Source organism: Lissotriton vulgaris, chromosome 12 (genome assembly GCF_964263255.1).
Source record: "Lissotriton vulgaris chromosome 12, aLisVul1.2, whole genome shotgun sequence".
In the NCBI taxonomy this organism is placed as follows: Eukaryota; Metazoa; Chordata; class Amphibia; order Caudata; family Salamandridae; genus Lissotriton; species Lissotriton vulgaris.
This window is the reverse complement of record NC_141700.1, coordinates 241,672,111-241,689,275: the sequence shown is the minus strand read 5'-3', so window position 1 is coordinate 241,689,275 and position 17,165 is coordinate 241,672,111. Positions and strand designations below refer to the sequence as shown.

Below are 17,165 nucleotides of genomic sequence, written 5' to 3'. Positions count from 1 at the left end.
GGAAAACTAATTGAGGTCTTTTTATTGTGCAAAAGGCACTCTAAGTGATCTGATTGGCCTGTGGAGTTGAGACTAGGTTGGAGTCCACAATCACTTCTAGGCTTCTGACCCTTAATGTATATGAGGTCAGAAGTTCCTTGGACCCGATGGCATGAGGAAACCGTATTGTGTACTCGGGTGGGATGAGCACATGCGCTCAGGTATTAGGACAATGAAGCACGAGTTATAATATACACGAGTCGCCTCGTGCTCATGCTTAGAAGAGTATACATGAGCAGGAGACTATGGAAACCCTGGACTCCGTGTTTAAAGATTATACCTGAAACACAGTGCCTTTGGGGTGTGTGATACTGTTCATGTGTCCTGATAGTGACTTACAAAGACTGTCGTATTACCTGCCACGTGTAATAATACAACTTCCACAAAATTAGCACAGGAGAGAGCAGATTCTAAATCTCTGCTCGAGTACCGAGGCGTCAAGACCTCGGCTTTTTTAAATCCTCTCAGATAATGCAAACGTTGCAGCCTCCACCAGGCCTGCAGGCCGAGCTCTTCTTCCTCCCGCCGCCATTCCAAACTCGCCAAACTGAAAGCAGGTAAAAAAAAAAACAACGTAAAGTGAAGAGACAGCTTCCTGGAGGCGGGGAAGAGAGAGCTGCAGCTGCTCCCCCACCTGGCTGTGAGCAGGCCGCCGCCTATCAGGTGGGAGGCCGCGGGCGTGGCCCGCCCCGCCTCCCGCCTCCACCTCAGCACAGGGCCCGGCTCCGGCCGCGTTGATTGACGGGCGGGGTAGGGCTGGGCCCAGGTGAGTGTAATCCGAGGCGGCGCAGGGAGGAGAGGGGGTACAGACACCCAGAAAGCTGCCGAGGCCCGGCCGCTGTGATGTCAGCTCGCTGAATCCAGCATACTACAGCACAGGTAGAGCCGGGCAGCTCCTCACCTGAGCTGGGACTGCACCACTCGCGTTGCAGAGAAAGCTTCTTTCTCTCTTTTTGTTACTACCCCCCTCCCCTCTGATATTGTTGTGTTCCTGGCTCTCATTTGTTTCTTCTCTGTTTTTGGATCACTTGGAGCGAAGGTGTTTTATTTTTTTATTGTTATTTTTTCTTTTTTTTTCACCTGTGCTTCTGATTTGTAGTTGTTTCCCCCCTCTTCTGTGGTCATGACGGCTTCGCACAGTGACTCTCTGGTGGTGTTGTTTGGGGCAACCGCTGGTGCAAGTGGGGCTAAACTGGGTGCGGATGAGAGGGAATTAATTCTCTTGGTGTGGCAAGTTGTGGATCTTCACAGCAAACAGGTATGGCTCTTTACAAATTAAAACCTACAACAATGACCCCTCTCCTTAGCTTGTGTTGTTTTATTCTCCCACATGCGTGTCCGCAATCACAATGCGTCATTTACAAGCACCTGTGGCTGGAAAGATTTGCACAGGTTCATTTACTCCAAAGTATGTTTCTTTCACAAGGGGCCGTGCCTGGGAAATGAAAACGAAATGCAACCCCGTTCTCGAGGTGCCCGGGGACCCCTCCGCGGTCCCTGAACGTAAACCGAGACTGTAAACTTGCTGCATTGTGCGGCCCACATGTTCATATGTGGAACCCTTTCTAGAGTGGCTGCGACCTATTGTTGACAACGCTGTTTATTTGTTATGTGTTGTTTGCTTTGATGTTTTATGGTGGAAGTTGACGAGAAAGTACTTTACATTTTTAACGTTGTGCGTGGTGGTGTCTGTTTCATGAACTGAATGCTTGTTTCTTAATGTCTTAAGTTTCGAACAATATGTCGCTTCACATATTGCTTTGGTCTTGGTGAAATCGTATTTATCATTGTGTTTTTTTTTAAATTTATTTGGCATCTTACTTTGTGGTATGTTGGTTGTTTTTGGGTTCCTAAATCTATCTAGGGTGCATGAATAATCTGTATTGGTTAATGTATTAAAACAAATTCACAAAAACCTTCCAAGCAGTATGTATGCAGTTCCTGATGTAACCAAAACTGCGCCCCCTTTTTTTTGACAATTTAGGAGGGAACACAATGGTGTGTGAAGGTGTAAATAATGCCACTGGGCATTAAAAGCACGTTTCCACTCTGCTATTTAATACAAATGTGTCTAGTTAACTTTCACCCGCGTGTTCAGCAAAGGCCAAGCTGAAATTAAAATATTGTATGTAGCCTTTTGTGAAACATGACAAATCCTTTGGAGAAATGAAACTGTAGCCTTTCCATGCATGTTGTGTTTTTATTTTTATAGAAAATATAAATATTTATCCATAGCTTGAACAGTTTTTCTCAATTCATCAGTTTAATTCAATCTGCGTATTTTAGGCGGGCATATTGCACAAGGCTCTGGTGAAGGCTGATAACTTGGAGCTGACTGAACAGTGCAGAGAGGAGACTGGCCTGACCCCTGAGGGACTGAGCAATGCTGAGCCCCTGGACAGAGTTCTGCAGCAGGTGAGCATCTACCATCCCCCATGGAGGGGGTGTAGGGGACTATCTGACTTTACCATTTATTGCTCTGTTGTTGTGTTTTTTTTTTATTTAAATGCAGGGCTGAATAAAGAGAATTCACAGTCGGGTCTAGGTGACTTCACTTTGATAAATGCATCTGTACAAGGGTCTTGCAGTATACTTGCAAACGTTTAAGGATATCCATGCCATTCAGGCGTAGCAGTGGTTTGTTCATTTGGTGTAATTGGCTATTTGATGCCAGCTGCCTTTACAAATATTGCCAGATCTTGTTTTTTTTTTTATGGCTTGTGAACTGTGCATTTTTATTTTCATTGTATGTTTTAGCAAGTCTTTTATACTTAAAATATCACTCGGTTTCAGTCTGTTTCTGCTCTGAAAAACTTGTTTTGGAATTTGTGCTGGCCCTTTTCAGGGTTTACCAAGACTATAAGTCTTTGTTGTGGTGTTGGGGTGTTTTTGTTGGAGGATTTGTGGATAGTGAGATTTGTGGATAGGTATGTTGATGCGTAACTGACGCATCTCATACACTCAATTGTTTTTTCTCTTAAATTGTGCACAAGACAGACCCATAGCAGCGTCGTTAGCATTTACTAGTGTTGAGCATATGCATGAACCGTGTTTGCATCTACAAATAGACTTAAATGTAGTTTAATACTATTTGGTGCATTTCAAACCCATGCACAGTGCTTAAGTGAGCAGGTACTCAGTACATGCACTTCTTTGAATTGGAATGGATAGTACCAGTACTTTTCGGCCCTGCTCCAATGCTTTTAGTGGGAGAGTATAGGCACTTTTCGGCAGCAAACAAGCACTCTTGGAAAAGGCACTGCACTTTTTATATAGTTCCATTCCAAGCACTACCTATGCAGAGGGTCACAAATTGTGAGGCCATGACACTTTTTTCTGTTTAATTATGGGTTTATCACTAATCCATAATCTGCAGATTTTAGCAAAAACTTGTTTCTAGATCAAGGTTCAAAAGTGATACTCTGGGGACACATGTTGAAGCGCAATGGAAGCCTCTTTGCAAAGGTTGACTGTTCATTTTCTGTTGCTCAATGCTATATTTAGGTGTTTAACTGGAACCAGTGAGGTGCAGCTTATACCCAAAGTGTTAACAAGTGCAAAGATGACAAAATAATGAAATATTTTACCTTTTGTTGCCACGTAATGTAGTCAACCCTGCTCCATAATTTGCCCCTCCCTTGCTACACAATTCTAGTGGCCTTGCCTTAACTTGATGTCTAAATTTGCTCTTGGTGTGTGCTTTGGGACCTGCTGCTTTAATTTCTGGTAAGGTTATATCAAGGCTGTTTATAAACCAGGTTCTGGCGGATGGACTGGTATTTTGCCCCCCCCCCCCCCCTCCCATTTTATGTACATAGAGAACGCTATGTCCGGTGACCACTTGAGAGCGGTCACTAAATGTCTGTATTTTTTAAAAGTACTTGAGATGGGATTTGGGTTAAACCTTTCTCTAAAGGACTGCTGGTAACTACTCTGCAGTTATGCCATTCAGTTGTTTACATGGCAAGTCTGTAAAAGAACTTGTCTCTTGGTAGGACATGGACATGATTCTTCATGGCAAAAAGCTGATCTTTCCTTCGTTTTGTCAAGTAAAGGGAGCGTTGTGTGGTCGGAGTTAGTGTATTTAAGCATATGCATCCTACAAACTAAGTTAACAATGTTCTCCTAATGCGCACGTGTGTGTGTGTGTGTGTGTGTGTATATATATTTTACATTCCTATACCAGTTTTTCCAGCTGAAGTGTTGGGTGCAGACAAAAAAAGCCTAATTATGAGCCCTCAATGAAACTGCCACAAATGTTCGGTTCTTGGGAGCAAATGGTGTACTTTTTCTCTTTGTGGTAAAATATTTGGTATCTAAACTAGATGCGAGGCCCTATTAATGGCAGAGGGTGTGCTATAGTAATCTCTTTAATGACAAACCATTGCACACTGTCCCGATGCTATCATTTTAAAAGAGGCTATGAAGGAAGAAGTTTGGTGGCACAATGCTAGCCCCTTCCACCTAACTTCATATCTCCCTTCCCATAATCCTATTTTCCATGCTTATCGACACTCTGGAAGCAGTTAATCGATTTGGTATAGCCGGTGTTACCTTCTTGCTTCCTTTGTGGACCAGTGTGAAAGACAGTGACACCAATCAAGGGCTACACAGCCCTCAGTTATGTGCATCTTATCTTTTCCACAGCACATTGCTTACAGTTAGGCACCCTTTAATGTTTGTATTATGGTGTATGTGACCTTAACTGTGTAAACTTAATTTCAATACACATTGAGCAGCGCTCTTCCAAATCCATGATTTTGTTAGACATATTCCACACCTGTCATAGTTTTAGAGCAAGCTGGGACAGCAGATAATGTGTGGCACAGGCTTGGTTATGATGGCAGAGGCTTCCATTGAGGGAAATTCAGTACTCGCCGCAAAGGGTGGCAGTGGTAATGCAGTGTGAAAAGGCACAGCAAGAGGCGGTTGTTGTGCGACACCGTAGAGGGAGGAAAGTTAGACCTACAGTAGTATCGCATTCCCAGGCCAACTTTCCACTACATTGTCAAGGTATTTGTCTATTTTCTCACTTCTGCTTACCAAGTCTTACCTTTCAATGTGGTGGCCAGTTCGAAGTAATGTTATTGTAATGCGTAGTAAGTCTTGATATGATTGTATATATTACCCTCAGGGGCTTCCTGCTGCCAGCTACACCTGCAGCAGCGTGCCCAGCTGGCAATGGTGTTAACCACATCTTTAGCTGTTGTGTATGTCGGGGGCAGAGCAGGGCTTGACTCGCCGGGCCTAGTGTCCTGCCCTCCATATGCACACTTGTTTGCCTGCTTCACTCGCGGAGTCGAGACCCTCAGCCACCCTGCACACTCTGTGGCATCCATATGACCCAACCTGTAGTGCAGTGGCAGTGTCTACCTGTTCAGATGACTGGGCCTTTAACACACGTCTCGCATTAAAATGTTTTACTCTGCCAGATTAGAAAGGCACACCACCACGAAACCAGGACAGAGCTGTCTCACCACACCTCTTGGTTTGAATCACTGTAGGTGTGTCTGAGCATTTTGGACTCTGAGGCTGGCGGGGCCTGTAGAACCGGTTTCTGTTTTCGCAACGTGTGACACGCACACAGCACATGTCCTCCCTCTTGGCAGAGGCGGCCTGACGTTTACACGGTTGTTGGGTGGAAAGCGGACTTTGGGGGGGATTTGTGGTCCTGGCCTGAAGTAAGGGCTTAGTGTATGAGAGTGTGTGAGTATGTCGGCATAGGTTGTGTAGATTCGCGTTGGTGTGGCTCCAGAGCTTCAGGTTTCACAACTCTGGCTGGCCGCAGGTTGTAGCAGAGTCCCGGCTGTGGGATAAAGAGCACCTGCAGGCCTGGTCTTGTCCCAGATTCTCCAGCCCTGGCTCCTGACTGCAGCGTCACAGATAATGTTTACTTGGAGCAGACGCGCTTTAATTGCAGACAGTCCCTTGTTAAGGTACAGACTGCATGCTGTCAGCGATTTGCACCACTGGTGTTTTTACTCTAGCGTAAGGAGGCAAATATTTTCAGTTTCATGACCAACCATGATGTAGAACAACTCCGAACCTACGGCCGGGAATGTACACTAAAGTCATGTCGCAAATATCAACCAGCTAAATACGTGTCATTTCGTGCTGCAAAATAATGTCGTTTATTTTGAAACGCATGGAATTCTTCTGTGATATAGCACATACGTTTTTTTGACCATGTAGCCTAGATGTGGTTGAAACTTGCATTTTAACGCAGAATTCATATTTGCGAATACCTGGCACTGCGGACTAGAAAGTGCTCCAAATGGTATTTCTGTCCACATACAGAACGTTGTGTGTGAACAATCTTGAACGTGTTTGCCAATACCTTATTATTCTTAATAAAATAAGATATAAAAAAAGAAATAAAAAAAATATATACACGTCTACTGTAGTCATTCACAGCTTGCTTCTGACATAAATGACAGTGAGTGACTGCACTCACTGGCACTATGAGAAGTCCCTTTCAGTGCTGGCTTGGGACTACTGGTGGAAGTGTTTTTGCATCAAAAAATACAGTTTTGGCTTTTACACAATGCTATTTCGTTCAAAAACCATTTCCAAACAAAATAAGCAAGCAGTCCATGTCGGATACTTGGCTTTGGCAACAATTGTTTTCCATGTTAAATATCGGCGCTTGGCTGCTCCCCAGCAGCAGTTACACTTTATAAGCGCAGCTACATATAAATGGTCTTGGTCAGAGCTTTAGTTCCTCCAGACTTGATTTTCGGGTTCACGGACATAGTTTGTAGGTCTGCCCTTTCCAGAGTATTGGCACATCTGTTGGTGGTTTGAGTACAGAGGTACCTGTCTGAAATCACTACTATGCTAAAAAGATGCAAGCGTTAATGGTCTGTAATGGCTGGTATGAGAAAAAGAGGTCCAATATACCAATCTGGAATGACTGTGTAGTAAGGAGGTCCACGCAAGAAGGTTGTAGTTCAGGAAGCTTTATTGAAGATAGTTACATGTAGAATAATTCCAGTATAGGTAGTTATGTTCTCAAGAGCAGCCCCACCAGGAGCAGCCTGCCTGCTGCTCAGCCCATGCTCCACTGTCACTTCAAGTCAGTCTACCAACATTCCGAGGGGCATCAGCACTCCAACATTCTATTAAGCACACAGTACATACACTGGCTGAGCAGGAGGTGTAAATCACAAAACGGTAACAAGAGCAGGATACTACAGACTGCTATGCTAAAAAAAACTACAAAACTCTTGGAGTGGGTATTCAGAAATCTCGAAACCTTCCACATTCCTTCAACGGCCTCAAACCGTTTCTCAAAGTTAACCACCTAAGCTGCTTGCACACAAGCTATCCAGTAAAACGAATGGCACACTCCCCATTCACCTTCATGGCAGTTTAAGGAGTATTTGCTCATCTATGTTCCAACCTGCTGAACGTGCTCTGAATGGAAGGAGTTTGCAAGATGCTCTCTTTTCACGTGGACACTTTGCTGTGGATCAGATTGGCACTATTTAATTTTTTTTTTAATTCTTAAAACATTTTGAATTCCAGTTGAATCGGGCCATGCCTTGGGTAGAGGCTTGTTTGAAACAATGATCAGAGAAGACAATTGTGTGCTTCTCCTCTCCCATTGGGGAATGTCTAATAAAGGACTAAGTCCAACATCTTTTCACAAACGCCAACTCATTGCTTTCTTTTAAGCACTGAAGGACGGTAACTTTAATTTAAAATGGTCTGGAGCAGCGGATCTTAAACATTTTGGCTTCAGTGGACACCCGATGAATCGCTACTGAAAGCCGGAGGACCCCCGCCTATGCGATTTCTATGATTTGAACCTCAAAACAATACACAAATACAGAAACGAGTATAGATTACACAAATTATGGAGTATTTTGTTTAATTCACAAACAAAATACTCTAAGTGACATTGTATTGAGAAACTTGGAGCGTTTCAAAATTTACTTTTTCTTTCTAAAAGATTATGCAATGTACTAGACTCTATCGTACCAATCCTTGTTTTGCTCCTAGTGCTCTTTTTGTCGGCTTATACCAGCGTTTCAATTGAGGCAGTCAGACTTGGCCGTTCCGTTTGCTATTGTGCACTGCCTAATGACTTAAGATCATGAAACCAATATAATATCTGCTGTTTAATTTTAAAAACAGTTGTCCACCCCTAAATTGGCGTCATGTACCCCCCGGGGGGGGGTGGGGCCAGACCACACCACAAGTTAAAGACCACTGATCTGGAGCAATGCTGGCCATAAGTCCATATTGCTTAGCCTTGCACATAATTACAGCGGGCACCATAGCAAAAGAAGAAAAATCTGAGATGGGTCAATTAACATTTTAAATGAAGGACTGATTCAGTCAGTCCTGACCTGACCAGACGAGTACCGGAGCAGTGAGAGGATTACCTTTTTGTGGGGACACAGGAGAGAGAGCCACGAGGAGACCAGTCCCAGCCCAACATCTTTGGTCCAGCGCCAGCAGCACTTCTCTGCCGCCAGTCGCGCCGCCGCTCCGGGACTACAGTTCCCGTGAGCCTTTGCGGCGGCGCGTTCCCTGACGCGCTCAACGCGACAGGAGGGGCTTCAAAGGAAGCAAGCCCTCGGCGGAGCAGGGGGTCCTGACCTGACCAGACGAGTACCGGAGCAGTGAGAGGATTACCTTTTTGTGGGGACACAGGAGAGAGAGCCACGAGGAGACCAGTCCCAGCCCAACATCTTTGGTCCAGCGCCAGCAGCACTTCTCTGCCGCCAGTCGCGCCGCCGCTCCGGGACTACAGTTCCCGTGAGCCTTTGCGGCGGCGCGTTCCCTGACGCGCTCAACGCGACAGGAGGGGCTTCAAAGGAAGCAAGCCCTCGGCGGAGCAGGGGGTCCTGACCTGACCAGACGAGTACCGGAGCAGTGAGAGGATTACCTTTTTGTGGGGACACAGGAGAGAGAGCCACGAGGAGACCAGTCCCAGCCCAACATCTTTGGTCCAGCGCCAGCAGCACTTCTCTGCCGCCAGTCGCGCCGCCGCTCCGGGACTACAGTTCCCGTGAGCCTTTGCGGCGGCGCGTTCCCTGACGCGCTCAACGCGACAGGAGGGGCTTCAAAGGAAGCAAGCCATCCGCGTCGCGGGACGCGAGCGGGACGCCCAGGCGAAGCCCGGGCAAAGGGCGGGCCCTCTGAGGCCCTCAGAGGCACGAGGGGGCCAGGCGAGGCCTCTCCCTTTTCATCTGCATCAAGGTACTGTGCTAATCCGTTGTAACATTTTAGTGCCATTTCATGCTGTGACACACAAGGCCTGTATCAATACAGATATCGTCGTTTAGTCACCTCGGCTCTATTTTAGGCTAATTTCGGCTGAAGACGAGTCATTGGTAAGTTGTTACACATTCCGAAAAAGCAATGGGAAAAAAACGGTTACCAGCACAGGCGGTGACAGTGAACACTATAGACTCATACATGGTACAAGTGGTAAATGACATCAATAATAAGCGAAGGCAATCCCTTGGACTTAGTCAGTCACCCATTATGCCGCCTGAAAGCCCATCCACAAGTGTACTTAGCGCTGGGGCATCTGACATACTGCAAGTGAACCCCGCAATACAACTCACAGACCTGACCATTCACTCTAATGGTTGTGAGGACATTAATAACGCCGATGATAATCTTCAAACTGTCAGAGAAGACCCAGTAGATCTATCATTAAACATCATTAACGATCCAAATCACCAGTCATCTAGCACGGAAGTAGAACCTCAATCACCGCGGCCAGCAACACGGGCGGTCAGAGCCTGCCGCAAATCCACATCTAAACGGGGGGGGAAACATCCTGGTAGGAAAAAGGCCTCCACCCCACCTCCAAAGCGGCTAGGGAAACAGGCCGACTTTGATATCGCGATTGTCTCTGGAAGCAACAATGATGATGATCTCTTTAATAGAATCCAGGAAATGATGGACATTAAAATCAAGACCATAATTAAACCCCTGATAGGGAAGCTGGATAAATTAACATCTGAGGTCAAAAAACTGGGTACTGCCCATAGCAAATTGGCGGAAGAGATGGAAAACTTGTCTTCTCTCGTCTCAAACTTGATACCTATTAACGAGGAGAACATCTCTAATGCAAGCAACCCATTATCTACTCATCAGGGCTCTTTGGTCCCACCCTCCTCACTCCCAATCTCACTGCCTGCTATTGGGCAAGCCGCAGTTGCAGTAGACCCCGGCACCAGTACAACTCCAGCCCCCAGGGGGATCCAGCAGGAGGATATTTCTGCCGAATTTTTCCTGGAAGCCTCACCGGTCGTTCTGGTTTTGGCAAATGTCCCTCCCTTAGCTGATGGCAAAACAGAGTCCAATCTGGATTTAAAAGACAAGGCGCTGTATTGGCTCACTAATAATATGCATATGTCAGCCCAAGGTTACGATAAGTTGGCAGGAGATATCGTTATGTCCAGGAGGGTATCCTGGATAGGAAGTAAGCCCAAAAAGTTCACAGGGGATTGTGTCATTCTAAACTTCGCTAACGCGGAGGTCCTTCCAGATGTTCTGAATAATGTCTTCCCGCCCCAACGACGCAGAGGATCCATAGTGCCTCTCACTCTCAAATTCTTTTATGATAAGACAAAATTTCGTACCTTACCTAACCCTAATGGCTATAATAGATACACCACTAGGAATAATTGGAGAGACGCCGCCAGACCCCGACACCCGAACGATTGGCTCCAGCCCACAGCTTATCAGGACTTTGGAAATTTTTTACGCCCAACAGACCTGAACACCAGGTCTGCCCTGGGGCGTGAACCAAGAGGTAGTGTTTGGGATGGGGGCTTGCCGGGCGAGGTTCGCAACACATGGGGCTTTAGGCAAGCTCAGTGGCAGAGAAACGCTCAGTTACCACATTACCCCAACACTCCTCTACTTACATGGAACCCACTACAACATGGCCAGGGCCAGGCAGCTACTCCGTTTGACTGGGGTGTCAGCACAGGTAATAGGTTTGCCCCTTTATCGGATCTTAACATATGTGATTGACTTGATACCGATCTTAGGCAAACCAGGGAGGCACCAAATAAGTCACCACCAGTAAGTGATGCCTTGGCTTTACAACACCCAGTCGGAATAGTCCCGGCAGTTCCAATTATTCAAAAACCATCATCGCCCGCTACATGCAAGATCATAAGCTGGAACGTAGCAGGGACAAATGCAAAACGTCAGGACAAAGCCTGGTTGAGCTTTGTCTCAGAACATCACATCATCGCCTTTCAAGAAACGTGGGATACTTCAAACAGCTTTTGGCTGGATGGGTTCTCTAGTTTCGTTAAACCTGCAAGACCCAGCAGAGCGGGTAGAGCCAAAGGCGGATTGGCGCTTCTATTTTCATTAGCCTTAAAAGGTACCTACAGGCAGATTAGTTCTGAATCTGACAACATCCTGATAGTCGAGAGGGTGATAAACAAAGAATGCAGGACACTGTTTGTTAATTTTTACAATTCCGGGAATAGTGACTACAGCGGCCGCAACATTGCTACTTTGGAAAATATTTTAAATTCAGTCTCACAAGATATCGATTTTTCTTTTGAGTTAATTCTCTTAGGCGATTTTAACATTCATCCATGTGGTTCTGCCTGTAAGGGTAGAGAAGTTGACGAGGCCGATGAGGCAGCCACACGTGGACCCCATTTCGAACATTCCGCCGAGGGGCAGGAGCTCGAGGAGCTCTTGGCCTTTTTCGATTTACACGAACCGGACTGTGGGCAGAGAAATCCAACCTTTAACGGAGCTCATCAGGGAACAGTGATTGATTACATTTTTGTTTCACCAGGCATCTTGCAGCGGTTTATGGCCTATCACACAGTCCCTTCAATTCATAGTGATCACAATCCAGTCCTGCTCGAAGTGGCATGGGGAGCTCATTTGGGACCATCACCAGCAAAGCACAAACCTACCCATCCCCTGAGGTCTACCGACCAAGCCAGACGCATCAAGTGGGCTAAAGTCATCCCGGAAAACTTTTATGAAAAGTGTTATCCTAAAATAAAAGCACACGTGGAGCAGTGCAGAGATCCGGGTCCCCAAAGGCACAAAATCATTGCAGCTTACGAGGCAATTTGTGATCAGGTCTCGAAGGACTTACTTGTTAAACCAATCCAGGGTATTGATGGACACAAGCGCTGGTTCGACCATGCATGTTCCAAAGCTCACAGGGAATTATTGGCGGCCCTTAAATCTGTGCCTAGGGTCAAAGAGGACATTGTGTGCTTAAGGAAAGCCTACAAAGCGGCCATAAAGTACCGCAAAGATAATATCAAACACGAAACATGGGAGAATCTCCTATCGGCAGCTGTTTTGAAAGACAGCAGGAGATTTTGGGAAATAATCAAACAGCCTTTATTCCTTGACGATACCAACGACCCCATGGACTGCGTGATCACTGATGAGTCTTGGTTGTCCTTCTTTGAAAAAGTATACGGGGGTGAGGACGAAGGAACAAAGAAAGACACACTGTCGTACAGCGATGGTCACCATATCACCTTCAACCCCCTAGAAGTGGAAAAAGCGCTGCTGGCAACCACAAAAAATAAGGCTCCTGGGCCAGACGGGGTACCTGCAGATTTCTTCTTGTTCTCACCTAAACTCTGGGCTGAGGTCCTGGCAAACGTATTTAACGCGGTGAACGGAAATTTAGCCCCCACCTCATGGGCTCAATCCATCATCGTCCCCATTTTTAAAAACAAAGGACGGCGGGACGACCCAGCATTTTACAGGCCAATATCCCTCCTGGATTCAACTGTAAAAATCTTGGGCCGAGTACTTCTAGCAAGATTGAGGGAGAATGTTGAGGCCTGCGGGGGGCTGTCTGAATTACAATACGGTTTCAGGGAGAGGAAAGGGACTATTGAGCAATGTTGCAACCTGCACCTACTCATCTCCAAGTACACAGTCGCCAAGGAGGGCTCCGTATTCCTCGCCTTCATGGATCTCTCGTCGGCGTTTGATCTTGTAAATAGATCAAAACTGTGGGCGATTCTATTGGAGTTGGGTATTGATAAAGCTTTGGTTTCATTCATGGCCGCATTGCACCGGGAACTATTTGCTGCAGTGCGTGTCTCAACCAACGGCAGGTGCACCCCCATGTTCAAATCTTTAAAGGGGGTAAGGCAAGGGTGTATCCTAGCCCCAACACTTTTCACCCTGTACATTAATGGCCTAGGAGAACATTTGCGTGGTCAGGACGCGGACGTTCCGCGCGCAGGAGACGTGCAAATACCGGCACTCCTGTACGCGGACGATGCGGTGCTGATCGCTCGTACTGGCGTCGGATTGCAGCACCTACTGGACGCCTTCGGCTCCTTTATGGACAATTTGGACTTGAAAGTGAATGTGTCTAAATCTCACACGATGGTCATGGGGAGGGAGTGCACAAAAAAACGTCATAAATCATTCTTTTGTAATGGGGTCCCCGTCTCAAAAGTCACTATGTTCCCCTACTTGGGAGTCTTGTTCGATAATAAGGGAACATGGGGGCCGCAGGTAACAGCTAAAAGATTGGCGGTAACCAGGTCTTCCTTAGCGATCCTTGGTTTTGCGGGTAAGCTGGGGGCAAGGCCAATGGAAGCCCTTTTAAAGATCTATAGGTGCAAGTCTGTGGCGATAGCTCTTTATGGATCTCCGTTATGGGGTTATGTTAACCTAGAGCCTATTCAGAGAGCGGAGAATAAATTTATTAGATCTCTCCTCTCCCTACCACAGTCAGCCCCAACTTACTCAATACATCAGGAGGTGGGCTTACCCTACCTATCGGATCTATTAAACCTAGCGCCGCTGACCTCATGGCTGAAAATGTGGCTGAATGACGATCTCCCTCTGAACCATACCATCTTGAAAGATGTACTCTCCCTAGATAAATCTAAGAGCATCCCATGGCTGTCCTACTTAGAGAAGTCATTCACTGATTTAGACCGTCCAGAACTTTTCTTAAGTCCAGAAAAAATTAAGGCATCAGATATTGCCCTCATAAAAAAGGCATTTATGGAAAAGAAGGCAGCTAGTCGAGAGGACGTTGAAATATTGAAGCCCGCAGTTAGGGCACATAATCTCCTGGTCAGCGCTCCCTTACTCGCCCCTTATCTTAGCTTTGTCACACATCCCTACCACAGGTTTTTATTAACAAAGTTCAGGTTTAACCTGATACATTTTTATCTGGGTTCTTTTAAGAAATGGCAGAAGCCAGAGTTAGCACCACCGTGTAGCTGCGATGACTTCTCGGTGCAGGACACAATGCACATCGTCATGTTCTGTTCCCACTATCAGGAGCCGAGGAAAAAATATTTGCTCCCCATTTTGAGAGAAGCAGGGTTTACTCAGGTGCGCCCGGCGCTGCTCTATCTACAGCTTGCGTCAAACCCACATTCAACATTTTGTATTGCTAATTTTTTAGTGGCCGCAGCAAGGGCGAAAGCTGCTGGTAAAATTTCGCCTTCTTAAATCATTGTATATAGTACTTTTTTAAACAATTAACTGTATATATGTATTTTTACGCCATGTGTTTTTATTGTTTATGTTTCTTTGTATGACTTGGTTAAAGTCGAATAAAGATATCTTTGACTGACTGATTCAGTCAGCCCTATATTTAGAATCCCTTCTCCCAAAAGTAATGACTTGTTTTTGTGACAGTGCCTCTGAGTTCAGCATAACCTACATGAGAAATTCTTTTAAATTAAGGAAGGAGGTGGTAATGAACGGATTCGGTGCTGGCTGTTTATTTAATTTCTTCCCTTTCAGTCAGTGGGTCACATGGCGTGAACGTCCATCTGCAAATATGAACTTTCCTATGTTGGCTTGATACACGCTAAATGTAATGCTGTTCTGCAGCATTCCCCAGAAACATACTTTATTGCCATGGCATCTTCTTTGTGTGTTTTTCTTGCACATCTAATAGATGTTCGTCCACCCATAACAAGATGTCACCTTTTGGTAGTAGTAGAAAGTTGTGCAGACTCCACTGTGAAAACTGATATTTGCTAAGGAGGAGCAGTGAGAGCCATTTTTTTTTAACTGACTGCTGAATAAAGCGAACATGGTAACACTTTGCATGCAAATGTATCTTTGCTGTGCAACAAAATGAGATTGCAAGTGAGTACCCTACGGGAAAGAAATGTGCCTTGCTCAAAGAATAAAGCTGGACATTCACAATGTCTATGATAGAGGATTCTATTCCTGGGTGAGGCGTTCAACAACCAAGACCGCGACTGCCAGACCAGCTCATTCAACTCCAAGTCAGCAAGGAAAACGGTGGAGACCAGGGCTTTAAGTGGGATCAAAAACGGTGGGGGGTTTTCAAAGGGGCGTGGCCGATCTAATTAAGGGCACTGCTTAAAACACATAAGCTAAAAAATCTTTGCTTAGCATAGTGTGCCTACCCGCTGGTATTTTGCTGATTTTGTCATTGCATTCAGACATATGATAGAACAAGTAACATTGCACCTACAACAAACCAGAACTATTTGCTTTGTCAGTGGTTATTAGTTGCGTGCATTAAATATGCAACAACTATGGCTTTGTTGTATATAAAAACGACAATACTTCCGTTCTGAAGTGAGATTGTGAAAGTACCATAAGGAGTCTCTTTGAAGTTGGCTCAAGCCATGAAGGGTGGTGATAATACAGCGTTCAGATTTATTTTTCATCCTGATGGAGAGGGCAAAAATGGTGTGCCCGATAGGGACCTGTCTCAGCACCTGCTTTTAAGAACTGCCAGTGCCAAGCAGCGGCAGGACCCGGCCCACTTAAAGCCCTAGCGGACAATAGTTTGTGGCCAGGAAAATTGAGATTTAACTGGGTGTGGCTGGCTGTGTGGCTGGCTTTACTTCTGTATTGGACATTCTGTTGTCACAGCTGGAGAAGCATGGCAAACATTCGACATGGGAAGGGGGACCTTGTCTTTGCGTTGCTGTGAAGCGACCTCAGTTTGTGGGTATGGATGAGCTCCTCCTGGCAACCCTACGGGGGCCAAACACCTCATCTGCTGACTTACTAATCGACTCCACAATGACAGGCCAGCTCCCAGGTGTAAGCACCCCCTTAAAACAAAGATAGACTTCGCATCGGAGCACTTATCACTGAATTACACTGAACAAGCCCTTCCCTCTCTCCCGCATCCTTGGGTCTCTGCCTGGTGATGCCTCCATGCGTACATCAGGACTCCTGGTTGGGGTGTGTCGGTCTGAGCAGGGCGCCCTCCTCGGTGCATTGTCATTCATGAGGGCCTTTGTAGCAGGTGCTTTGATCGCCCACCCCTGGGGCTCAAGGGTGGGTGCACACAAACGTTCTAATGGGAAATTTACACTGCCTTTAGGGTTTTCAAACAAGTGATCTTTTGAACTGGGGGACCCACCTGGGGGGGGGGGTGTTTGTGTGTCTGGTTGGGGGGGGGGGGGTTCTTCGCATTTTCCTTTTAGTGTTACATCTGATAAACTGTTCTTCAGCTGACCCTGTGAAGGGGATGCTGTAGAAACAACCAGAAGGGGTGTGTCCATCCTCTTTAGTGTAAAGGTTTACAGTCTTGTGTCCCCATCGGAATTTTCAAACTCAGACAGATGCACGACAGGGCTCTGCTGTCCTTTGGGGTGTTCGTCGTGTCATGTAGTAGGGTGATAGTGTAATATACGGACGAGACCCATTTATTTTATTTTTTAAATGCATATTTCAGCTATCTAGTAATTGGAACCTACTTTCGATACGTTATAACGCTTTAGTCGGTTTGGCAGTCAAATCCATTCCTGTCAGAGGACTGGTTTATTGACAACCCATGGACCTTGGCAGGGTGATTAAACACCTCTGACGAACCCTTGCGTAAAACCCCGTGTGCGTCACAGGTACGCGCATAACTTGCTTGTATTTACAGAAATATTTCCTACAACCATTTAATGTGCCGGGCAAATATGCCACCACGCTGGGCTTTACATCCCTGTAAGGGTTCAATATCGGTGGTGTGGGCGATGGGGTGAGCTCGAGCCAGGGCCCGGGTCTGCTTCTTATATTGTCATTGGCGCGTGCCGTCCCTCCCGCTCGCCTCGCGCCTCCGAGATGTCCAGCTCCTGGGCTGATTCGGTGGCTGCACAGAGCAAGTGACAGCGGAGTCGTCTCTAGTCTGA

The 17,165-nt window shown here is 46.2% G+C and overlaps 1 protein-coding gene across 2 annotated transcripts in view; it reads left to right on the top strand.

Annotated features, from left to right (window-relative positions):
* The first annotated feature begins 775 nt into the window (after positions 1 to 775).
* Positions 776 to 17,165, top strand: part of ESRP2 (epithelial splicing regulatory protein 2) — a 139,905-nt gene continuing 123,515 nt past the window's right edge. Inside the window, exons 1-3 of one of the 2 annotated variants that reach the window (XM_086947743.1) lie at positions 776 to 918; positions 1,139 to 1,297; positions 2,326 to 2,454. In XM_086947743.1, coding sequence (XP_086803869.1) covers positions 1,163 to 1,297; positions 2,326 to 2,454 — 264 coding nt within the window. In that variant the 5' untranslated portion in view covers positions 776 to 918; positions 1,139 to 1,162. The remainder of the gene's footprint in view (positions 919 to 1,138; positions 1,298 to 2,325; positions 2,455 to 17,165) is intronic. The other variant, XM_086947742.1, reaches the window with a different exon arrangement.